The sequence below is a fragment of the Ursus arctos genome, unplaced genomic scaffold, assembly GCF_023065955.2.
Source record: "Ursus arctos isolate Adak ecotype North America unplaced genomic scaffold, UrsArc2.0 scaffold_1, whole genome shotgun sequence".
Taxonomy (NCBI): domain Eukaryota; kingdom Metazoa; phylum Chordata; class Mammalia; order Carnivora; family Ursidae; genus Ursus; species Ursus arctos.
Window position 1 is genome coordinate 31,675,214 of NW_026622763.1, and position 25,351 is coordinate 31,700,564.

The following is a 25,351-nucleotide window of genomic DNA, read 5'->3' on the forward strand; positions in this document are numbered from 1 at the left end:
CGCCTGGTTGGCTCAGTCAGTACAGCATGCGACTCTTGATCTCGGGGTTTGTGAGTTCAAGCCCCACGTTGAGTGTAGAGATTACTTAAAAGTAAAATCTTTTAAAAAAAAGAAAGGATTTGACTACTTTAGGTAACATGTAAGTGAAATCATATAGGATTTATCTTTTTGTGACCAGGACTGGCTTATTTCACTTAGCATAATGTTCTCAAGGTTCATCAGTGTTATAGCATGTGTCAGAATTGCCTTCCTTTTAAGGCTAATACTCCATTAAATGTATATACCACATTTTGTTTATCCCTTCATCTGTCAGTAAACATTTGGATTCCTTCCACCACTGGATATTGTGAATAACCCTACAGCAAACATGGATATGCAAATATCTCTTCTACATCCTGTTTTCAGTTCTTTCGAATATACACATAAAAGTGGGATTGCCAGATCCTGTAGTAGTTCTGTTCCTGTGTTAGAGTCCATGAACGTTTTTGGAGAACTTTTAAGAGTTACTGTGAGCAATTTCCAAGTGTAGGGAGGGTATAGTATTTTTAACTATAGCCACCATACTGTACATTACATCCCCAGAACTTATTAAAATTGTAATTGGAAGTTTGTACCTTTTGACTGCCCTCACCCACCCCCCACCCCCCACCCCACCCTGTAGTATTTGTCTAATCCTGGTATCGGGGTAGTACCTGATATTCATTATTCATTGAGTTCAATTAGTCATTGTTAAATGAATTTGGAATTTTTTCCTTCTCGATTATTTGGCAAGAGCTTGACATATACAGAACACTCCACCCAATAACAGCAGAATACATATTTTTCTCAAGCACACACAGAACATTCTCCAGGATAGATCACATTAGGCCACAAAACAACTTTTATCAAATTTAAGAAGAATGAAATCATACCAAGTATATTTTCCAACCACAGTGGAATAAAACTAGAAATCAACAGCAAAAGGAAAACTGGAAAAGTCACAAATATGTGGAAACTAAACAGCACACTTCTGAACAGAGTGGATCAAGAAAGAAATCACAAGGGAATTTAGAAAATACTGAGACATAATGACACAATATAACAATCTTTTTTAAACTGATAAACTCAGTTGCATAGAAAAGTTCAGATTGTTTACAACTCTTGTTTTATGCTATTAATATCACAAATTAAATCTTTTTACATTTTGTAACATAGTTTTGTATTTATTTTTTTTTTCAAGATATTTGACAGGGATAGAGACAGCCAGCGAGAGAGGGAACACAAGCAGGGGGAGTGGGAGAGGAAGAAGCAGGCTCATAGCAGAAGAGCCTGATGTGGGGCTCGATCCCAGATCGCCGGGATCACGCCCTGAGCCGAAGGCAGACGCTTAACCGCTGTGCCACCCAGGCGCCCCAGTTTTGTATTTAATACTTTTTTTTTTTTTTGAAGTTTTATCTATTTGAGAGAGGGAGTGAGAGAGAGCGAGCATGCACGAGAAGGGGGAGGGTCAGAGGGAGAAGCAAACTCCCCACTGAGCAGGGAGCCTGACATGGGACTTGATCCTAGTACTCCAGGATCATGACCTGAGCTGGAGGCAGCCGCTTAACCAACAGAGCCACCCAGGCACCCTTAATACTTACTCTTATGCTTTTATCTTTTAAGTTCTATACCAGAATCAAAAGTGACTTATGCACCACCATTACAGTATTCCAAGAGTCTGTGTTTGTCTATAAATATACCTTTACCAGAGAGTTTTATGTTTTTGAATGTTTTTGTGTTGCTGTCTAGTGTCTTTGTTTCAACTTGAAGGGACTCCCTTTAGCAATTCTTAAAAGACAGGTCTAGTAGAGATGAATTCCCTCATCTTTTGTTTATATGGGTGGTCTTTATCATTTGTCCTTTGTCATTTTTGAAGGACAGTTTTTCCAGGTACAGTATCTTGGTTGGCAGTTTTTTTTCTTCCATTGCTTTGAATTTATCATCCCACTCTTCTGGCTTGTAGTATTTCTGATGAGAAATTGTTGATAATTTTATGGGTGTTCCCTTGTACTTGATGGTTTGCTTTTCTCTTGATGCTTTCAAGATTCTGTCTTTGTCTTTGACTATTGACAGTTTGATTACAATGTGTCTTAGTGTGAGCTTCTTCGAGTTCATCTTTTTGATGTTGTTTGAGCTTTTTGAATTTGGATGTCCGTTTCTTCCCTCCGATTTGATTTTCAGCCATTGTTGTTTCAACAAATCCTTTGCTTCTTTCTCTTTTCTCTCTTTGGGGCTTCCATAATGTTTATATTGGTGTGTCAGTAGTATATATAAATCTCTTAGGCTTTCATTTCTTCCCCCTTCTTTGTTCCTCTGACTAAATAATTTCAAATGATTTCTCTGAGTTCACTAATTCTTTCCTCTGCTTGATGAAGTATGCTGTTGAATTCCTCTGGTGGATTTTTCAGTTTGGTTTCTGTAATCTTCAGCTCCAGAATTTCTTTGGTTCTTTTTGATATTTCCTATCTCTTCATTGCTATTCTCATTTTGTTCATGCATCAGGTTCCCTGGTTTCATTTAGCTGCCTATTTATGTTTTTTTTGTAGCACATTGAGCTTTATTAAGATAAATATTTTAAACTTTGTTGTCAAATAATTCACATATCTCCATTTCTTCAGGGTCTTTTTGGGAGATTTATTTTGTTTCTTTGATTGAGTATATTTCCCTGTTTCTTCATGCCCCTTGTTATTTTTTGCTGTAATTTGTGCATTTTTTATTTTATTTTTTAAATTTTTTCTTTCTTTTTTAAGATTTTATTTTGAGAGAGAGAGAGAAAGTGAGAGCGCACACGCATGAGAGGGAGTGAGCATGAGTGAGGGAGAGGAGCAGAAGCAGAGAGAGAAGCAAGCTCCCTGCTGAGCAGGGAGCTCAATGGAGGCTCCATCCCATGAGGCTGGGATCATTGACCCGAGCCAAAGGCAGATGCTTAACCTACTGAGCCACCCAGGCGCCCCATTCATTTTATTTTTTCACTTTAAATTTTTTTTAAGTTTATTTATTTACCTTTTTTTCTTTCTTTTTCTTTTTCTTTTTTTTTTTTTTTAATGATCTCTGCACCCAAGGTGGGGCTTGAATCCACACCTCCCAAGATCAAGAGTCACTCTTCCAACTGAGCCAGCTAGGTGCCCCTAATTTATGCATTTTTCCAGAAAAGTCACCTCTCACAGTCTTTAATGAATTGGCTTCATACCTGGAAGACCTCTTCCAGTCGGTCCAGGCAGGGAGTCCAGAAGCCCCTCAGACCTTTTCTGGAGATGCATCTTCTCTGGGCATGTGCACATAATTTCCAAATTAGGGAGTATTATTAGTTTTTCAGGAGTTTGTAATCTTCTGCTCCCTCTGGTGTCTCTCTGCAGTATTATAACTTCGTTGGTGCATCAACAATACTCTCAGTTCTCTCTTGTTCTCTACAGTTCCCAGGCATCCAAAGAATGCCGGCTGGTTCAGTCAGCCCTCTGAGTTAGCTGAGACAGTCCCTTGAGCAGTTTACCCAAAAAGCTGTAATGTTGGATGTACATTCTATTTCTTCCCAAGAGAGAAGCTGTGAGCAGAGTGTTTTCTCCTGACAGCACTGAGCATTGTCACATTGTGCCTGTGCTGGTGAGGGAGGGTTCTTGTGTGCCATCTTGCTCCCTTGTGAGCTTTTTTTTAATATGTAGATTCTGATGTATTATTTCCAGACATTTTGGGGGGTTGTTGTTTTGAATATTCTGTTGCATTGTTTTGTTTTTCTTCTTCAGGGACTCCAATTATATGACTGTCATTCCTTCTTTGTTTTACATCTTATTGTCTTATTGATTTTACTTTCTCTATCTCATTTTCATTCTCTTGGTCATTTGACAACCTTTATGTAATACTTTTTTGTTTGAGTATATTTTGCATTTGGCTACTAGTAACTTCAGTCTTCATCTCTGAGATAATTGTCATTTTCTTTTTTTCCTGAGTTAGTCAGCTCTTTTCATTTTTTTCCTGAGTCTTCTATCCTCCTTCTCTGATCTTAGTTTTTGAGTTTTTGAGTCAAAGATATTTTTCATGTCTCTAAATGCTTCTTTGGCGCATATTTAATTAAGTTCATTCAGTGCATTTTTCTTGAAGTTTTTTTTTCCATTCCTCTCTCCTGCAGAGTGGAAAGAATTTATCATTACAGGTATAGTGAATCTTTTTAAAATTTTAATAATAACAATAGACTTCTAGGTTTCCTTTGTAAGTTAAAGGTGGTTCACAATTTACTAGTTCTATGGTGCCCTCTCTTGTCTGTGTAGAATGATCTGCTTTTGAGGAATAGGCAAAGAAGGGCTTGTCTCATTTTAGCTGTTCCTAACTAGTGTTTCAAAATCCTCATTATCTTGTTTTCTATAGGATAGATGGGCTCAGTTTTTATCTTTTCCTTCTCTGCAAGGATTCAAAACTTCATCTTTTGATTTTGATCTCCCAGAATTTTGCTATACTCTGTTTTGGGCTGATGGCTCATCTTTCATTCTCTTTGTTATTGTGCCTCTATAAATTTCTTAGTCCTTTATTGGTAAATTTACTATTGTAGGGTGGTGAAGTAGATAAAGGTAGGCATTTAGTCTGCTATTGTTAACTGGGGGTTTTGCATGTGAATTTTTAAAATACCAAATGAATCTTTGTGGGGTTTTTGGGGTTTGTTTTTTTTTAATGCAGCCTATCTCAGTTGATAGATTCTGATACCCAACAAGTTGGGCATGAGGTTGGCAAGATGGAAAACAGACATACAAACAAGGATTCAAATTTCATCCCTGTTGATTTCTACCAGTGTGGCCATAGAGCCTTAGTTTACTCTTCCCCAAAAGAAAAAAAAAAAATCTGCCCTGCATTCTGCAGGATAGTGCTTGGTACTTGTTATATATGACTAAAAGCCATGAATTATTCAGTTCCTTTTAGTTTGCTTTTAACATTTTATCTCATACTGTTAGGAAAAACAGAAAGCACAGACAATGTAAATATCTAGGAAAACACAAAAATGTTTAGGTATAATACAGTAAGTTTCAAAAGGATATTTCAGAATGTCAGAGTCAAAAGAAGTGACTTTGTGTATATTGGTGGTGAGTCCCTTCATTTAAGATGCAAAGCTTTTATACCGCTTTTTAAACTTAGGAAAGTAATACAGATTTATTACAGAAAATTTGGAAAATACGAGAGAACAGACACACAGAAGAATATAAATAAGGCCCACCTAAAAAAATACTTCGTGGTGTATTGTATTCTATATTCTTATAGTCTATTTTCTCTACACACATATTTATATATTTTTATACATATTATTTATATTATAACATGTTATACATTATATTTATGCATGTTATATTTATACAGTTAAGCTAGCCCCCACCCACCTGTCCCTTACCTCAAAAAAGTATCCTAACATCTTTTCAGGTTAGTAGAGGTCTGTGTTGTGTTAGTTTTTACTACTACCTAAGTATATAATTCTCTATTGCTGTTTAGACTTTATGGGTTGTTTGGGGGTTTTTTTGGTGTTATAAACAATGCCAGATAAGCGTTTTATTTAGTCATTTTTTGGCCCTTTGTGTGTTGCCTTTGATGAATTTCCTAAGTGGAGTTGGTAGGTCAAAAGAATGCTGCCTTAATGGAAAACAAAGCAAATAGTGCTTTTGAAAACCAGGTAACCTCACCAGCGTGTAATGCAGCTTGTAACAAGGGATCACCATTATTCCTGCCAACCCTCTGCCCCAATAAAGACAAATGAAAACTCTGGTACCTACTTCCAGGATTTTTTATGTTTGTCACTGACTATGGTTATTGTATGAAGCACGGGCTTCAAGAAGCTATATCACTGTTGGTTTTTTTCTGAGTTTTTAGGTTGAGGCTGTCTGATAATATGGGAAAGAAAATGATAACTGAGAATTTATTTTTAGAGCTAAATTTGGTCTGTAAATTAAAATGGGGGAGTGTGTCATGATCTGGCTCCTTAATTTCTGGCTGCAGCTCTGTCATCTGCCAGCTGTGTTAACAAGAGAGTTATCTATGATCTATTTTTAAATTTCCTCACATGTAAAATTAAAATAATATTAAATCTTCATCTATTAAAGATGTATTTCGATAATTGGATAACACCTAAAAATGTTTTGTACTTAGGAGAAAGAGAAAGTCCATTATATATCAAAAGAATCTCTTCAGATCAAAATGTGCTACCAGTTAACTCAGTTTCCTCTTGTCACCCATGTTCTAGATTATTAGCATTACAAGACCATGGTTTTTTATTTTTTTTATTTTTTATAGATGTTATTTATTTGAGAGAGAGAGAACGAGAGAGCACAAGTGGAGGGAAGGGGCAGAGGAAGAGGGAAAGCAGACTCCCTGCTGAGCAGGGAGCCTGATGCAGGTCTGGATTCCAGGACCCCGGGTTCATGACCTGAGCCGAAGGCAGACACTTAACCAACTGAGTCACCCGGGTGCCCCCTGGCTTTTTATTTTTAACAGTCCATTCTAGTAAAGATGGAATAGTCAAAGAACACTCAAATCAGAGTCCTGAAATTTGACTGTCTCATGTGTTTATACCATAACTAAGAGCAAATCATTTGTTTCTTGAGTCTCATCTATGATGTAGTATAATATCTATCCTTGTCCCCAAATTTTGAGGAGTTAATAAGCTTGTGATTGTAGATGTATTTTGAGAACTATAAAACGTTATAAAAATGCAAGGTGGTGTATCATATTGCATCACTGTGTTTGACCAGGAGAGGTGAAATGTCAGCAAGGTAATAGGAAAGTATAGGTTTAAATGATGCTAGAAATTGCTCTTTCAGAGCCTGGCTTTCCTAATTTCTTGATGCTGTTTGTGGCTGTGTTTGATCCTCTCACAATTTTTTAGCTAACTTGAAAGTTTTTTTACTAAAGACTCTTACTAAATGGATGGTAATATTTGTATGGGCAAGTGTATATAGTGCTCCAACTTGGGATCCTATCCTGTGAAGAAAAACATTTCTTCTGGTATTGAAAGTGGAAAAACTAAAATCTAAGCTAGCACCCACCCACCTTTTATCTCAATTGCTTTCCTTTTGTTGAATGTCTCTGAGCTTTTGTCTATTTTGGACAGTTTGTTTTCTCTGCATGGATTGTTAGTTTACTTATTTATTTTTGGTCTTTTGCCTTGCTAAATCTAAATCTCTATCAATCCTGGAAGTTTTAAAGATTTTTTTATTTATTTGAGAGAGAGGGAAAGCGATCACAGAGAGGGAGAGAGAGGGATTACAGAGGGAGAGGGAGAAGCATACTCACTGCTGAGCGGAGAGCCTGATGTGGGACTCCATCCCAGGACCCTGAGATCATGACCTGAGTGGAAGGCAGATGCTCAACCGACTGAGCCACCCAGGTGCCCTGATCCTGAAAGTTTTAGTTTAGATTTTACTTTCTTTGGGTATCTTTATCCTCCTTAGACAGTGTTTTGACCAATTGAGAAGAGACATGCTTGTCAAGTCCAAACGTGATTGCATACTTAGATACCTCTCTTATAGCTAAGTTCCTTAATAGCAGTGTCTCTCATTCACTCTTAGTTTCTGGTGTCTACTAGGTACTCTGAAATGTATTGAAAGAATGACACTGATAAATTCTTAGCCAGTACTCTTTTATCTTTTAGATAAAGAAATTACAGAAGGCCTCTCTGATAAGATGAGACGTGAAGAAATTTCAAAAGCAATCCTTTTGGATATTTAGGAACCTGAAGGAAAGTCAGTGTGGCTACGATAAAGGATGGGTAGGGAGAGGTAGAAGATAAGGTCAGAGAGAAATAAAGCCATATAAGTCAGCGATAATTTTAATCTTTAATCGGAGTATGAAGGGGATCTTTTGGGGAGTGACTGGACCTAATTTGCCTTCTGCAAAGTAAAACTACTTTGTTGAGCATGGTCCCTTGTGGGTCAAGGGAGAAAGTGGGTATTAAGTGGGGAAGACAATGAAAGTTACTAGAATCAGGATGTATTTTATAGGAACTTTTGTTTAACCTTAGTTTAAAAATATTTCTTGCTATGTTATTAATATAGTCTGTTGAACATAATTTTTTCTTTTTTTGAGTTATTCAGTATTTTGTACTGTTGAAGTTTCAGGTGTGTACTTGTAGAAGATAATGAAAACTTGTGACACACTCTTTTCCTGTCATTTGCATATTTTCCCATATTCTGGTATTGGTGACAAACACCTCTATTAATTTGGCAAACAAGGGATCAGTTTTCTTTTGACTGAGATGTTAAATTCTAGTTTGTGAATATGTGTATAATCTTTAAAGAAAATTCTGCTTAATAAAATTATAAACATCTAAGGTGATGCCAGGATGAGCACAAGTATTAAGAGATATCAATGGCAATGTTTTCTATAGTTCTGTGGCAAAGAAACTGTTTATAATTAATTCTTAAAGTCACCTTGCAGTTATTAAACAAAGTAAATTTTAAATAGAATTCTGCATTGTATTAACATTATTAAAACGACTTATGTTGCCTACTTTACATTTTCCAGGAACATCACTTACAACGAGCTATTTCAGCACAGCAAGTATTTAGAGAAAAAAAAGAGAGCATGGTCATTCCAGTTCCTGAGGCAGAGAGCAACGTCAACTATTACAATCGCTTGTACAAAGGAGAGTTTAAACAGCCAAAACAGTTCATTCATATTCAGCGTAAGTTTGTTGATTCATTGTTTTCTGTTTGTAATTTAAATTTGTCAGCAGTGAAAATTCTTTCTCTTTTATGTCCAAAGAGATTTAAATTTTTCAGTGCATATACATTAAGTCATAGAAATGTAAAACGTTAAGGGGTAAAATCTCTCTGTGCTTAACATCTGAACTTGGAAATCATTTTGAGTGTTAGTTGCATTTGGAACATTTGATATTTAGTACAGAATTTTGTGTAGCACTTACACCTTATTATTATACATCTAAAAGTTCATAGATTACTGTACTCAAATTTGAGATTTATATAGCCTAGTGGCTATAATGCTGATTAGCGGTGAATCTTCAGAAAGTTTTTAGAATTAGATTATACCCCTCTACCATCATCTAATTTTTATAAAATTATATTTCTGCTTCCTTTGATACTCTTATTTTTCTCCCCATTGTTATATTTAATCATGATGTCTTGCCTTAAAACTATTTCACTAAATTATATTTACTACTCCTCCATCACCTTTCCTTACCCTCTTCTAATGTATCTTCTCCACAAAGTCCACTGGCACCAGAGTGGTCTTCCTCAAGTGTCAGTCTGATCTAATTACTCTCTGGCTTAAAATCACACTATTCTTTATTGTCCATAGTAGGAGTTTTCAGGGGTTGGTTCAAACAGATGCTGATGTTTTGGTATGGTGCCTGATTGTATAAGAAAAAGCCTTGGGTAGTTGTTAAAATAGAGATTCCAGAGCTCTGCTTCAGGTCTGAGGTATGTGGCCTGGTAATAAGTATTTCAAAAAGTTCCCCAGGTAATTATGAAACCTCTCCAGATTTAAGACTGTGAGATCGACTGTTTTCCATCAGTTCTACGGTGCACATTTTTTATTGATCATTTTTGAAATGAGATTGCATATAAAATTGCTGTTGTCCTGGGTTCAGGTCTTGTTTATCTAAAGAAAATTTGCGTTTGTTTCTGCCAAGCATCTGGTGACACTTCAACAGGAGACCACTTTAAAGTCTTCAGTGTTTATTTTGTTTGTTTTTAGACCATACTGGTAGCTTTAGTTCAGGCTGCAGACCTGCCTAGAGTTTAGTTCTTAGGGGGAGAGTTTTCCCTCCTCCTTTCAGCTAAGGGCAAGTTGAGAAATGAAGTTCCTTGCTATTCCTTTCTGCATAGCTGGTTTATTTCTTTACCTTACTCTGAGGTTGTTACCACTTGTTAGTGTATCTTTGTGCAGTAGTCTATTAAACTTCTTAATAGACTCCAGCAGAAAGCTTTTTTTTCCCTTATAGTACATAAAGTCATGGTTCACCTTTTAACTGATGGCAGTTTAGATTTGACAGAGTTCAGTAATAGCCAAATTCTCTAGTTTGAATACAAGACCCTTTGTGATTTTTTTTCCCCCCTGTCTATTCTATTAACCTCATTTCCTGTTCTTCCCCTCAGTCTCTTTACCATAGGAACTAATGTAAAATTACTCATGTTTGCCTGGTTGTTTCATATTTCGTACTTGCACGTGCTATTCAAGTCATCTTTCCCCTCCTGTAACTCATTTAAGACCTAAGTCCCCTACGAAGCTTACCCTGACTTTTCTCACTTGACCTCTGTTTTTTAGTCATCTCAGTATCTTTGTACATACTTCTATTAGAGGACTCACCATACCTAGTTGCAATTATTTGTAACCACTTTCTCTCCTTTTAAACTATGAGCTCTTGGGGCAGGGACAGTTTTATTTTCTCTTTGTATCTTTAGGGTAAGCTGCATGGCTTATAGATACACAGTAAATAGTATGTTTGTTGACTGAATCGTTTTTAAATGGCTTTTAAAAAGGCTCTTAGGTATCGGAACCAATTTCCAGAGACACTTCTCTGAAGCATTCAAGAGAAATATGATGTAGAAATTATTTATGTGATTTCTTTCCTCTGTATTAGTTTGTTGAATTTGCCTTGTCTTTGTATTGGGAAGGAGATAGCTGTTCATAATAGGAATTATAAGGATTTTTCAAGCCAAAGTATGTGTGTGTTGTTGTTTTGTATTTTAGTAACAGTGTGGCTAGACATCAGGACCATATATAAAAACCATCCTAGAAAACCAAGAACGTAGAAATTGGGTGTAGTTAGGCCCGTTAGATACTATAAATATTAATCTTGGGTTGGCTTTTAAATTTCACTTCATTCTATTACTGTAGAAGATGGAATAAAAATAATAGAACGTTATTTTAACTTTTTTTTTTAGTCTGTCAGCATATGTATTCTACATACTACATACAATATCTTCCTGCACCTACAAATTTTCGTTGTTTTTTTCTATGTACATTTTAAATTTCTTAGGTTTTAATTTAGTCTGTTGTCATTTTCAATGTCTATTAATTCTATCAAATTGATATTCCACAATTTGCTAACCTCTGTGCCTATTACTAACCTTAAACTTTTCTGTAATAAAATAAATACAGCATGAGATTTTTTTTTTTCCAAGAAAGGGCTTTTCTTTCTAAAGTTTATTTATTTATTTTTAGTAATCTCTATACCCAGGGTGGGGCTTGAACTCACAAACCCATGATCAAGAGTCACTGAGCCAGCCAGGCACCCCTCAAGGAAAGAAGTTTAAACGTTTTTTGACATAACTTCTGAGTTCTTAATATAAGGAATTCCAGAAAATATTGCTCTGGCTTTTTCATTTTGTTCTTTATGTGTTAGATTTGAAAGTATCCCCGTTTGCCTGGCTAGAAAAAGACATTGTTCAATTGCCACCTTAGGGTGACCTACTTCAGGTCCATCCCATTGTTTGCCTGGGCTTTGGCGGAAGCTTCTTTATCAGTCCACACTGCCACTAATGTGATTATTATCCATTTAGAGTTGTTCAAAGAGTCTCTGTTGCCTATCGGATAAAATTTTAGTGTCATATTTTAAGGCCCTTCTTTGTGCCTATCCAGTCGCAGTTCCCTGTGGGTTCTTCCACTAGGACAACCATGCCGAAATGAGCTGTTGGAAGTGAAGGTCTCTTTCTTTCTCTAGATGGTAAACTTCTCAGCAGCAGAATTTCACCTTATTCACCATAAAGTCCCAGAATACGGCCTCATTACAGTTTCTTTCCCCAATTCCTTTAACCCTTCGCACTTTCAGCTACAAAATAATGAGCTCCTTGCAACACTCTTATGCCATATTTTCTCATACCTCCATGCCTTCGCATAACCCTTTACTTCTGTCCTCCACTTGTTAAAATATAACATGTTCTCTGTGTCTCATCTCCAGGATTACATTTAGCAGCCTTCTCTAAGCAAATTTGCTTCCCTCAAGCCCTCCTGTGTCACGTGCACACCCTCATTGTGGCATTAACCACCTTTGATTGTGATTGTTTGCCCCGTGTTGTTGTTTCACTAGGCTATAACAGTCATTGAAAATAGGGACTTTTTCCTTTTAATTTCACTGCCCAGTAGTACCTAGCATGTGGTTAGGTATGCAATTTAATATTTGCTGAATAAATAAGTAAATGAGTGAATGAATGGATAATTGAAGGTAAAAGTATCACCATGGCATTTTTGAGACATTGATCTTACAGGACTCAAAATTGTACACAGAACCAAATATAACTGAAATTATTGATATGTACAGTGAAATTGAGGAACTGTGTGGATCCAAGTTGGAAATGAAAAGTGAGCTCTGTTATTTACAGCATGTCTTTTTTTTTTTTTTTTAAGATTTTATTTATTTATTTGACAGAGATAGAGACAGCCAGCGAGAGAGGGAACACAAGCAGGGGGAGTGGGAGAGGAAGAAGCAGGCTCATAGTGGAGGAGCCTGATGTGGGGCTCGATCCCGTAACGCCGGAATCACGCCCTGAGCCGAAGGCAGACACTTTAACCGCTGTGCCACCCAGGCGCCCCTACAGCATGTCATTTTAGGACAGAACACGTGTATGCCAGGAAGGAGTTGGGAGTGGAATGATTCCGGTCTTGGTATGGATGGGAGAACATTGTTCCTTCCCGTCTCTTTCAGTACCAGTTCTCCGTAGTCACCTGTATTGGTAGTCTGAGGAACTTCTTTAATCAGAACACACTGGGGTATTCTTTCCAGGTTGGAAGCATCTTGAAGGCATATAGCTGTTGATGATCTAAGATACTCAAACTGTTCCTCATTTGGCTAATTCTGCATACTAGTCAATTGGATGACACATGCATAAGATGCTATCTCCATTTTACTTGCTGTTACAACAAATTTACTTTGGGTACCTCACCCCAGGTGTTGTAATTCCTTCATTCCTTTTGTAATTTAAGAACTTCATCGAATTCAGAACCCAAACTTTTCTCCCTGAGATGACTTTGTTTACATTGTAATAAGTTCTTTATTTTGACCTTCCGTTACCCCTTTATTTAATATGGTGAAATTTTACAGTTAGCATTAAGTATCTCAGAATTCTAGAACATGAAGGAACTTGAGATACTGTTTCAATATTGTTTCGTAAGTGTTCTGAAGTTAATTTGTGTCTAGTTTTGAACTCAGCTAAATGGTATTGAAAATAGGACTCCTTATCTTGTTTTGAAAGGAAACGTCTCTCCTCTTCTCACTGCATTGCACCTTCAGATACAGATCAGTAGACCATCTCACCTGCTTCTTGGCTGGAAGAAAGGAGAGAGTTCAGGAGGACGAATAGGTGGGAAGTAGCACCTCCTTGTTATCTGCCGGGCAGGGAGAGGAACTTACTGAAAGGAGATTGACTTCTCTTTGTATCTGCAGCAAAGATAGTAAAGCCCTGGGAAAGTGCCAGTCTTTGCATTATACTGCTGTGCACTTCAGTACACATGAGGCTGGCTTCTCCGTCTGATAAAGCTGACCATTGTCAAGTCAACATTGGGAAAAGAAGAAAAATTCCACTTATTCAATGTAAAGTAGACCTATATAGTCCACTAGGTTTTCAGCAGGAGTGAGATAGATAGATGCTGGCCTAACATCTAACTTCAGTCTCATTATCCTTGAAAATGTCCTTTGCTATTCTCATTAACAAAAGTGATGATAATTGACCTTTTACCCTGGTAGGACAAACATGTTTTGTAAGAATTGGGAAAGATCCCAAATGAAGAGCATTGCTTTGTTTATACAGTAAAACTCCTTGGTGAAGAGGATGCATTCTAGGAATATCACTTTGTGTAAAAAAGTTACTAGGTGTGTATTAAGCAGTTAAATTGAGCACAGATCTCATGAAATGAATCACGCATTTAAATAAATATTAGAAAAAAACAGTGCCATATGTACAGAAGCAGAGTGTATCACATTTGTGGAGAACACATTCCAGGTGAAGCTAGATCCCACGTTGGGGTGATTTGGAGGCATGGTAACGGGGATAGTGAACCAGGCTAGACCCGAGGGGCAACCCACATTCGGATCAGCTGGCTCTAAGGATCTCTGTTCTCAGGTTTATAATGAGCCTCCTGTTCTCGGGTAAAGCTGTGAGTGGGCATGAAGGCTGAAATGGTAGAGCAGTACCTGGGTAGCTACTAATGCAGGAAGAAGGGAACCCAAAACGCGGAAAGTAGTAAAGTAATGCCAGGTGTTTTGGGAAAAAGCAGAATATTCATTTGGTAGTCTGGCTAGAGAGAGAAGTCATAGTACAAAGAGAGTGCCTTTGGAGTCTTTATGCATTTATTTATGCCTACTATTAAAAAATTTAAGAATTGGGGTGACTGAGTAAAATATACAGTATCACAAATTAAAGACCATGGTTAAAGAAATTCAAGAGAAAACAAAGACACTACAGTAAGAGGTAAGTTTGATGCATAATAGTGCATATTTTAGGCATGATGTAATTAATAGACAAAAGCAAAAAAGTAAGATTGGTTTTAAGGTGCATATTTCAGTGCATGTGTCCTGGCACTGAAGCGTTTAGAACTCTCCTGCTGGGGCCACACGAAGAGACTGTCATGTAACCCAGCACCCCTGATTTTGTTAATAGGAGTTACCAGAAATAGGCTTTCAGCATATTCACCTAGCATCTCCATGGGAGATTCTTCATTGACCCCACACTGCCCTGACAGTTGGCACATTTTAACATTTTATGTGTCTCCTTATCTACCATAAAAGACTAAATTTCCTTCCCATTTTACCCCCGTAATACAACTTAATGGGATACCTACCTATAAAAATATTTTCTTATATGCTTATTTCCTGACAATTTTAGTAGAAGACTAAACTTTTGTTTCCACAGTTACGGATAAAGGGCATAGTAAAATAGCATTTACTGATTGCCATGCCCAGGTCCTGTTAGTGTTTTACATGTAGTAAGTCAGTTATGCCTTAAAGGAACCTTATAAGGCAGCTAGTGTTTTCACCCCTGTTTTAAAGGAATATTATATAAAGAGCCCAAAGTAATGCAGCTAGCAAGTGGAAGAGTCGGAATTTGAACCAGGCCCTCTGACTCTAGAGTGTGTCTGTTTAACTCTGGTGTACTGTTTTTCAGTCATGGCTCATCATTCTAAGATGAAGATACTGATACACATTAAACAAACAAATTTCTGTTCAGATGTGGTTGATGATAGAATCAACAGTGGGAGTAAAGGATTCCTTTTTTCATTTGCTTTGTGTGTGTGTGTGTGTGTGATGGATAAATTGCAGAATAGAGGATAGGTTGTCTGCGGCTAGAAAAGGAAATCCTGGATATGAAAGGCAGATGCAAACACCTGTTATGACACTTTTCTGGTTTGGCCTGGCAGGGTTGATTGATGAATGGAAGAGCACTGTGCATGGGGATGAAGGAGATGCCAGGAAGAGAGAAAAGCTTGAAGAAAAGGGAATCGTGAGAGTAATATAAACAAGTAATAAAAGCACATTTTACAGTTTTGCTTAGGGTAGTAAGGAACTCTGAAGACAATCCTGCAATTTCATGGAGGGAGGTCCAAGTTGGGAAAGGGCTGTATGGCAGTTACTAATTTTAACCTCCACCTAAATGTTGTGGTAGGCAAACAGTAAAGTTTGCTTTGGGTGGAATGAGTTGGACTTCATAAGACCTTGGTGAAGTGGGCTTTATTTTTTTCTATCTGTTTAAGAAAAAAATCAGAGTTACTAGTACTTCTCATGGTTGTTCAGAAGAGGTTAAAATGGAAAATAGGAGTGATGTAAAAGATGAAAGAATAAAAACAGCTTCCATGATGATGTTACTTTTTAAATAATCCAAGATAATATTTTAGTGGTTAAAATAATTTTTTTTCTTACATTCTTCAGTAGTTAATAAAATAATCAGAGTTGTAGGAATATAAGAACCCTACCCCCCCACCCCCATGGAGGTTAAATAAAGCTTCCCTTTTTGCCCTAAATTGGACCTTGTTCAAAAATACTTGCTTCCCATCCCTGGCTTAAGAATCACTTTTGTGGGTCACCTGGGTGGCTCAGTAGGTTAAGCGTCCATTCTTGGTTTAGGCTCAGGTCATGGGATCAAGCCTTACATCTGGCTCAGACTCAGCAGGGAGTCTGCTTGGGATTCTCGCCCTTGCCTTCTGCCCCGCCCCCTGCTCATGCTTGCGTCCTCTCTCTCTCTGAAAGAAATCTTTTTTTTTTTAAAGATTTTATTTATTTATTTGAGAGAGTGTGTGAGTGAGAGAGCACGAGTGGGGAGAAGGACAGAGGGAGAAGGAGAAGGAGACCCCCCCCCCCCCCCAAACAGGGAGCCCAACGCAGGGCTCAATCCCAGGACTCTGGGTTCATGACTCTAGCTAAAGGCAGATGCTTAACCAACTGAGCCACCCAGGCACCCACCCGTCTCTTGAAAGAAATCTCTTATTTTATTTTATTTTTTTAAAGAAGAATCTCCTTTGTTTCTCTGGTAGAAACTAAAGAAATAGAGGGGGGGTTGATAAGTTGAGGTTTACTTTCTATAATAAAAAATAAAATGTTACTTGCAGGAAAGATTAATAATCCCAGGATACCTGGCTGGCTCAGTCAGTAGAGCATGTGACTCTTGATCTTGGGGTAGTGACTTTGAGCCCCATGGTAGGTGTAGAGATTACTTTAAAAAAAAAAAAAAAAGGGGGAAGAATTCCATGTTAAGAGATAAGCAACAGAGATAAAAGTCTTCCCCTTTTTCCAAATTTGTGTTTTATTATGTGTGTGTATGTATATATGCATGTGTTTGTAGCTTTTGCTTTTTTACTTACTGTTAATAAGCATTTTTCCAGGTCATTAACTAGCTTTAATAATTTTCAAAGCTATATAATATTACAAGGACTTTGTTTTGTATCCTCAGTTGTCAGCAGGAACCCTTAAGAAAGCAAGCCAGGACTGAAGGCTTTTGTTTACACTTTACTTTTTTTTTTTTAAGATATTATTTATTTGAGACAGAGCATGAGCAAGGGGGAGAAGGCAGAGGGAGAGGGAGAAGCAGACTCCCCGCAGATCAGGGATCCCAGGAACCCCAGATCACAACCTGAGCTGAAGACAGACACTTAACTGCTTAACTGACTGAGCCACCCAGGCGCCCCTGTTCACATTTTAATTAGCGAGGAGTTTTAGACTCAGATTATTTGTGGTTTTGTTATTAGTAAAATATGAATTTGTGTATTTAAGTATTAGGAAATTAGTAATTTCATTAGTAAAATATAATTTGCATTTCAAGGAGAAACAAGATTTTAGGCTTTAAAAGGAGTAATAGTTTACTAGTTTTTTCAAAAGCTAGTGTGCCGTGAACTTTTTTTAGATAAAACCTGATTGACTTCAGATGGTGCATTGCATTCAGTTGTCACGTCTCTTCAAGCTGTTCCTAAGGCTTTTTGTGCTCATACCACTGACATTTTTGAGTATAGGCCAGTTATTTTGTAGAATGCTTCTCAGTTTGGGTTTACCTGTTTCCTCATTACTCAATTCAAGTTAAAGTGGGGTGGTGTTATTGTTGCTGTTTTATTGTGGTAAAAAACATAACAAATGTTCTCTCTTAATTTATAAGTCTGTATATATTGCAGTATTGTTAACTGTATGCACACTGTTGTACAACAGATCTTTAGAAGTTTTTCGTCTTACCTTACTGAAACTATACCCATTGAACAACTCCCCATTACACCCTCCCCTCAACCCCTGGCAACCACCATTTTACTTTTTGTTTCAATGACTTTGACTACTTTAGTCATATAAGTGGAATCATGTGTATTTGTCTTTTTGTGACTGGCTTATTTTACTTGGCATAATGTCCTTAAGGTTCATCAGTGTTGTAGCATATGACAAGATTTCATTCTTTTTTAAAACTGAGTGACATCCCATTGTATATATATCACATTTTGTTTATCCATTCATCTATTGATGGACATTTAGGTTGCTTCAACCTCTTGGCTGTATAAATAATATTCCAGTGAACATGGGTCTTCACATATCTCTTTGAGATCCTGTTTTCACAAAAATATATACCTGGAAGAGTGATTACTGGATCACATAGTAGTTGTATTTTTAATTTTTGAGGACCCCCCCCCGCTACTGTTTTACACAGTAGCTGCACTGTCTTGCTATCTTACCAACAATGTACAATGTTCCAATTTCTCCACATTCCAAGTGTGATGGGGGGTGGGTGTTTAGTGTCCATCCTAATGATGGTGAGGTGGTATCTCATTGTGGTTTTGATTTGTAATTCCCTAGTGATTGGTGATGTTGAGCATCTTTTCATATGCTTGTTGGCTGTTTGTATTTCTTCTTTGGAAAAATGTCTCTTCAGGTCCTTTGCATTTTTTTTAATTGGGCTGTTTTTTGTTCTTGAGTTTAGGAGTTCTTGATGTATTCTGGCTATTAACTCCTTATCAGATATATGGTTTACAAGTATTTTCTCCCATTCCATTGGTTGCTTTTTTACTGTTGATTGTTTCCTTTGCTGTACAGAAGCTTTTAAGTTTGATGATTGTTTCCTTTGCTGTACAGAAGCTTTTAAGTTTGATGCAGTCCCATTTGTCTTATTTTTGCTTTTGTTGCCCCTGCTTTTGGTATCATCTGCAAGAAATTAGAGCTAAACCTAGCATCATGAAGGCTTTCCTGTTTGTTTTTTTCTAGGAGTTTTCTAGGAGTTCCAGGTCTTATGTTTAGGTCTTTAATTCATTTTGAGTTAATATTTGTATATAATATAAGAAAAAGTTTCATTTTAATTTTTTTTTTGGCATATGAATTTCCAGTTTTCCCAGCACCATTTGTTGAAGAGACTATCCTTTCTATTTGGACCATTTTTTATCATCTATGTAGGGTTTATTTTGTGGCTCTCTGCTCCCTTTGGTCTGTATATTTGTCCTTATGCCTGTACACTGATTAGATTATTATAGCATTGTAATATGTTTTGAAATCTGAAATGTATGTTTTTAGGTGAGATCTGTCGCCAGTAGGGCTGGTTTTTGAAAAGGACATTTGGTGAAGTCTTCAGTAAAGTGTCTTTCTAGTAAAGGAAATTATTTTTTGCCCTCCAATTTTTGTTTTATGTTCAGAATTTTTTAGATCTATTAAAAGTCCTATTTCAAAACTTTCCGATAACTGTACTGAGTTTATTTCCTAGTCCATTTGGTGCTTTGCTAATATTAAAACAAATGTTTATAAAAATACTGCTATTTAATTTCTCCATGTTTCCAACCATTTAGTGGGCTGTGGAGATACATTCTTTTCAAAGATTTTATTTATTTATTTGAGAGGGTGAGCTTGCCCATGAACAGGGGTCAGGGGAGGGGCAGAGGGAGAGAAACAAGCAGACTCCCTGCAGGAAGCCAGATGCAGGGCTTGATCCCAGGACTCCGAGATCATGACCTGAGCCCAAGTCAGACGTTTAACCAACTGAGCCACCTAAGCACCCCGTTCTGTGACTTATTTGTTAATTATTTTATACTGTTAGATACTAATAGCATGTATATTTTTGCACATATAACATATAATTGTAGAATTAGTTTGTACTGGTTAAGCTCAGATACTGCCTGTACCCAGATGTCTAAGTGAGGCTTTTGCCCTCATTCTGTATTTATTGAATGATTCATTGAGAGTGAATGAGAAAGATAACAAGGTCTGAACAGAAAGTAGAGAAGAATCTCAGGTAGTATCTAGAGATCACTGACCCAGAATATTTTTTTGAAACACAAAATTGTTTTCACAAATTAATATGATTTTATTTTTACTAGGTGATGCATTCAGGTGATTTCAAAATAAAAAGGATATGAAAAACAGCCTTCAGTCACCCTTCCCTTATAAGAAACCACTTTTATTAGGCTATGTGTTCTTTTAGGGTTTTGTTGTGCAAATTCAAACACATAGGAGTTTATATTTTTATACCCCCTCTTACACAAAAGTTAACATATTATATGTAATTTTTGTCACTTTGCTTTTTCTTTCTTTCTCTCTCTCTTTCTTTCTTTCTTTCTTTCTCTCTCTCTCTCTCTCTCTGTCTTTCTATCTTTCTGTCTTTCTTTCCTTTCCTTCTTTCTTTCTTTGTATATAGTCTGGGAATTATCCCGTACCAGCATGTAGAACGTGTTCTCATTTCTTTTTTACTGGTGCATAATAGTCTTTTGTGTTTGGATGTGCCAGATTATTAACCGATTCCTATAGAAGGGAACTTGGATTGTTTCTAGTCTTCTGTTACTACAAATAGGGTTTAAGTGAGTAACTGTGAACATACAGAATTTCATAAAGGTGAAATTCTGTTTCTTACAGAAATTGCCAAATTGCTCCCTATAGGAGCGCTATACCATTTTGCGCTTGCACTAACAATGTAGGATAGTGCTTATTTCCTCATAGCCTGATGAGAAGACTGCTTTTGAATTTTTAAAATTTTCCAGCTGATAGGTGAGAGATGATACACCTCAGTGTATTATTCTTTTAAATAAACATTTTATTTTGGAAAAATTTTAGATTTATAGAAAAGTTGCAAAGGTAATAGAGTGTTCCTTTATACCTCTTGTCCAGTTTCAGTTTTCTCTAATAATTACCATTGCAATTACTGTGTCAAACCTAAGAAACCAGTATTGGTACATCATTATTGACCAAACCCAGACTTTACTTTCTCTTAGTATAGTTTTAATTTGGATTTCTTATTATGAATTAGGTTAAGTCTTTGTCTTACTCTTTTAGGAGCCGTTAGCATTTTTATCTCCTGAATTGTTACCATTCTTTGCCTAGTTACCTACTGAGTTGTTAAAAAACAAGGGAGGAAGAGTCTGATGGAGGAGAAGAGAGAAGACTAAGAAAAAAGCATAATTGGAGGTAGAATCAAAGGATCATTATCTTTATACATTTGACTTTTTAAAAAAATCACTATTACATCCTTTAGGTCCTGTCTAATATTGTTCGGCTGTAGCCCCTTTCTAATGATGAAAATCTCTCCCTGAAGAATTCAAAGAATTCAAAAACCTACCCATTCTCATGGTTTTGTGGTTTCCATAGTTGTCATCTTTGCTGCTAATTTTGGCCAGTAATACTTATTATTTTCCTAAAATGTGAATTCTTCAAAGTGAAAGAAGGATGTAGTTAGTTGGCTAGTCAGTCAAAATACTAAAAATAATCCTTATTACAGTATAAACCTGGAGCTTTTTTTTGTCGGAAGAGAGACTTGGATCAGTATGTGATCTTGTAGAAGTGGTCTTGAACTCTTCGGCACTTGACTTTTTTTGTACATTGGGTAGGGAATCTAAGTAAGCTTCCTGGCCGAGTCTTGTAACTGTAAGAAGTCTTGGAGAATGAAAGTCGAGAGTCCTGGCTAGGGGCTCCTGGGTGGCTCAGTCGGTTGGGTTTTTCCAACTCTTGGTTTCAGCTCAGGTCATGATCTCCAGGTCCTGTGTTTGAGCCCCTGCGTTGGGCTCCGTGCTCAGCAAGGAATCTGCTTCTCTTTCTCTTCCTCTCCCTTTCCCCCTCCCCCCAATCTCGCACATGTGCTCTCTCTATACATATAAAACAAATCTTTTTTAAAAAGAGAGAGAGTCCTAGTTATATCTGCTTTCATGATCTCTGGGTACACAATTGAGAACTGCTAGGCTTGAACGTTATCAGAACCTTGGAGAGCTCCAAGCAGAGGTGGTGATGTCGCTTCTGAACTTCAGATACACTAAAGCTTGTCATTGGCTCTCTTTGAAAGTTATTTGAAGGCTGAAGACCCTAAAAATTTACAAATTGTAAAAATTCAGCATATTTCAAATTAAGCATAAGTAAAGTTTATGATATTTAAGAGCAAAGATTTAGGTTTAGATCAGAGGTTTTCAAAATGTTGCTCATCATCACTTGGGAAGTTGTTAAAAATGCAAATTAACAAGCCCTTCTCTAGATCTACTGGGTCAGAAACTGGTGATCAAGCTCAGCAACCTATGTTTTAAGAAGCATCCGGAAGATTCTGGTGAATGCGAAAATTTGAGAAACACTGGTTTAAATGCTTTGATGATACTCGTGTGAAGGAGAGACTTCTGAGCCCTTGTCAGATACCCGGAGTTCCTTAGGATTAAGAAGTATATGTTGGGGCGCCTGGGTAGCGCAGTTGTTAGGCGGCTGCCTTCGACTCAGGGCGTGATCCCGGCGTTCAGGGATCGAGTCCCACATCGGGCTCCTCCGCTGAGAGCCTGCTTCTTCCTCTCCCACTCACCTGCTTGTGTTCCCTCTCTCGCTGGCTGTCTCTCTGTCACATAAATAAATAAAATCTTCAAAAAAAAAAAAAAAGAACAGTTCAAGAAATATATGTGGGATTCTAAGAAGATGTTTTATTTGAACTGCTTCCTAGTTCATTGGTCTACGTAGTCCAGAATCCACTGTAGTGTATACTAGGTCCCATTTAACTGAGATTTAGATGTACAGTAGCATTGCTGATATAAGACTTGTAAAATTTTCAACTCTGCTTTTTAAAAAAGTAATACACACTTTATATGTGCATACAACTTCCATGGATATATAGTTCTGAATCCTTATTCTGCTAGTTGAAGTCTGTCCAGACTCATTATTGATAATTTGTATTTCTTATAGTTAAGCACATTCCCTGTCTGTACTCTTGCTCCTCTCTCTGTCTGGGATGCCCTTGCATCTACTTTATGCCATATGGCATTGATATCTATTCTGATTTAGAAGGGAGCCTGTCATACATGTGTACTTGAGGTACAGTCAATATTGATTGTTAATTGGGTTCATTGGATTAATAAACATAATTTTGGAAAGTTGTATAAAAAAGGAAATGTAGAGTTGGAAGAAGAGATAACACCAGTGAGTTTGTAAGTAAATGGCATTCTTTAAAAATGCTGTTGTTAATACTTTGAAAGAAGAGCCTTTACAAACAAGGCGTACTTGTACCTAAGTCTTATTTTGTTGCCTGAATTAAAGGGATTGGATATTGGCAGATAGTTTCCAGAAGTTAAACAGTTGGGAAACTTAAAGATAATATGACAGTAGGGGCTTAGTTTATGCAGATGAAGGTTGCTTCTTACATTAAAAAAAAATTACCGATGATAATTCATAGGTAAATGTTGGAAATGTTCTTGTCTTGAAATAACTTTAAGTAAAAAACTCTATTAAGAGTTCTTTTTAATTTTTAACATTTGTTTTTTTATAAGTCCTTGAGTGCCTAATACATTCGGTTCACAACAGCTTGTTTTATGTGCATTGCGTTTGCTTATTAAATGTAATTTATAAACTTAAACTTTTAAGTCCAGAGTGGAACAAAAACAGTCTTTTGATTTACCTATATTTTTGCTCCCTTTGAAATTCAAAGAATTTTTCATTACTGCTGTTATGGTTAGAAGGGTTTAATAGTGTCTGTGTGGTGTAATGGAATAAATTCTGAGCCCTGTGAATCAAAGCCCTGAAACCTGTGCTCAGCTCACCAACGTTCTTAATCTCTCACAGTTTTCTGATCTGTGAGATAAGGTTTTTTCTGCTCTAAATTATGAAACTTTTAAAAATTTGTATTAACATGTAAATTAACTGATATGTCTGATCTTCAACTTTTTTGTTTTGTATTGTTTTTTAAAATGGCTCCAGTAGTAGTGTATTAGAAAGAGAAAGTGGTGACAGGAAAGAGGAGAAAGGAAGAGTTCAAAGAGGGAGAAAATTCAAAATAGATTTCATGAATAAGAAAAAGCTTTCTAAAACTGAAAACTATCCAGATTTCACTTTATGACAGTGAGATTTTTACTTTATTGAAATATTGCTTGAGTAACCATATTTAGTTATATAATTTTCCCCCACACCTGGTGTTTTTCTACCAACATGAGGAAAAGGAATTATGTGATTAATTGAACAGCTGGGTTCTGGTCTGTGACTACCCTTAGGAACTGTTAATTTTTAAGACTTTTACTTCTGTTTACTAGGAAAGAGTAACTGCTGTATAATTTGGGTAAAGCTAATTGGAGTCTGGATCTCCCAGCATCTCTCTCTTTATTCTAGTTTTCCACTTGACAAGTTTCACATAGATTTAAAAAAATTCAAGACTCAGGAAACACTTAATCTGGGCATCCATATTCTTCTTTTCTGTTGTTAGTACCTAGCAAATTATCGACCCTCAAAAATACATATTCAATTCAGAGAAAAATCAGATTGTAAGGAAAGGGCTCTGAAAGAATAGTAGTAAATATTGTCTCCATCCTCACTGCCTTTAGTGTTTATAGCTTATTGAATTTATTTTCTTTGGTTCCTCTCCAGAAGACAAGCAACGTTAGGTTAAAAAATGTTCCCTGATAGAAATGGAATAATTTTGATGCAAAAAAAAAACCCAAAGAACCATTTTAATCCGGAATTGCCATTCTCATTTATACTGTTTTAAATCTGAGTTTTGCTTATAGTTTGCTACTATATCATGTGTGTGGATGAGTGAATTTTCAGGCAATTAATTCAAAGTAAATGAAAGTATTAGAGGTGTGAGAGAAGAAAGTATATAAGACAGATATGGACTTAAGGTAGGAAACAGCTGTCAGACAGTCCATCTGTCTGCCCCCTCACTGAAAGTTTTCAAGCTGGATTTGACAGCTTTTTTTCTCCCTTGTTTTATAACTTTGTAGTTATTTTGCACACTTAGTTTTTAGTCACATTAACTGCCTTTTGCGTTTTTATTAGATTTGTTTCCTTAATAGACTATTTTATTACATGAACTAAGAGAGGGGGAGGAGGTCTTCCTCTCCGGGCTTTGCTCTTCCTTAGATGGAACTCCATCCAATTTAACTACTCTTCAGAATATAATTATCAGCCACTTGACCACATTGGCTAAACCCTAACATGATAGCCTCAAGAAAATTCTGCTCTGGAGGAGGAACTTCTTCAGAAATTTTTATTCTTGGAGCGTCTGGGTGGCTCGGTTGTTAAGCATCTGCCTTCGGCTCAGGGCGTGATCCCAGGGTTCTGGGATGAGCCCCGCATCAGGCTCCCAGCGTCGGGCTCCCAGCAGCGGGCTCTCTTCCTCTTCCACTCCCCCTGCTTGTGTTCCCTCTCTCGCTGGCTGTCTCTCTCTCTGGCTGTCTCTCTCTCTGTCAAATAAATAAAATCTTTAAAAAAAATTTTTTTTATTTTTAATCATATATTTTTTCGATTTTTTTTTTTTTTTTTACTGCTGTTGTTTAAAATTTTTTCTTCCTCAGGAGTCAGCATTATCCCTTATGGTTCAGGGACAGTGCAAGTAAGGATTTTGCCATTGCTAGGTATTATGTGCTGTTGATGAGCACAATGAGTTTCTCATGGGTCTTGGTGCACACCGTTTTATTACTAAATGCATTGTAGACCACCCAAATGACCTTAGTTTGCCCATTG

The 25,351-nt window shown here is 36.9% G+C and overlaps 1 protein-coding gene across 6 annotated transcripts in view; it reads left to right on the forward strand.

The window, feature by feature from the left end:
- The window catches only part of EPC2 (enhancer of polycomb homolog 2), a 117,096-nt gene that overhangs the window by 38,435 nt on the left and 53,310 nt on the right, over positions 1–25,351 (forward strand). For all 6 annotated transcript variants that reach the window (XM_057317526.1, XM_057317518.1, XM_026492825.4 and 3 more), the window contains exon 2: positions 8,509–8,668. In XM_057317526.1, the coding sequence (XP_057173509.1) occupies positions 8,509–8,668 (160 nt within the window). The remainder of the gene's footprint in view (positions 1–8,508; positions 8,669–25,351) is intronic.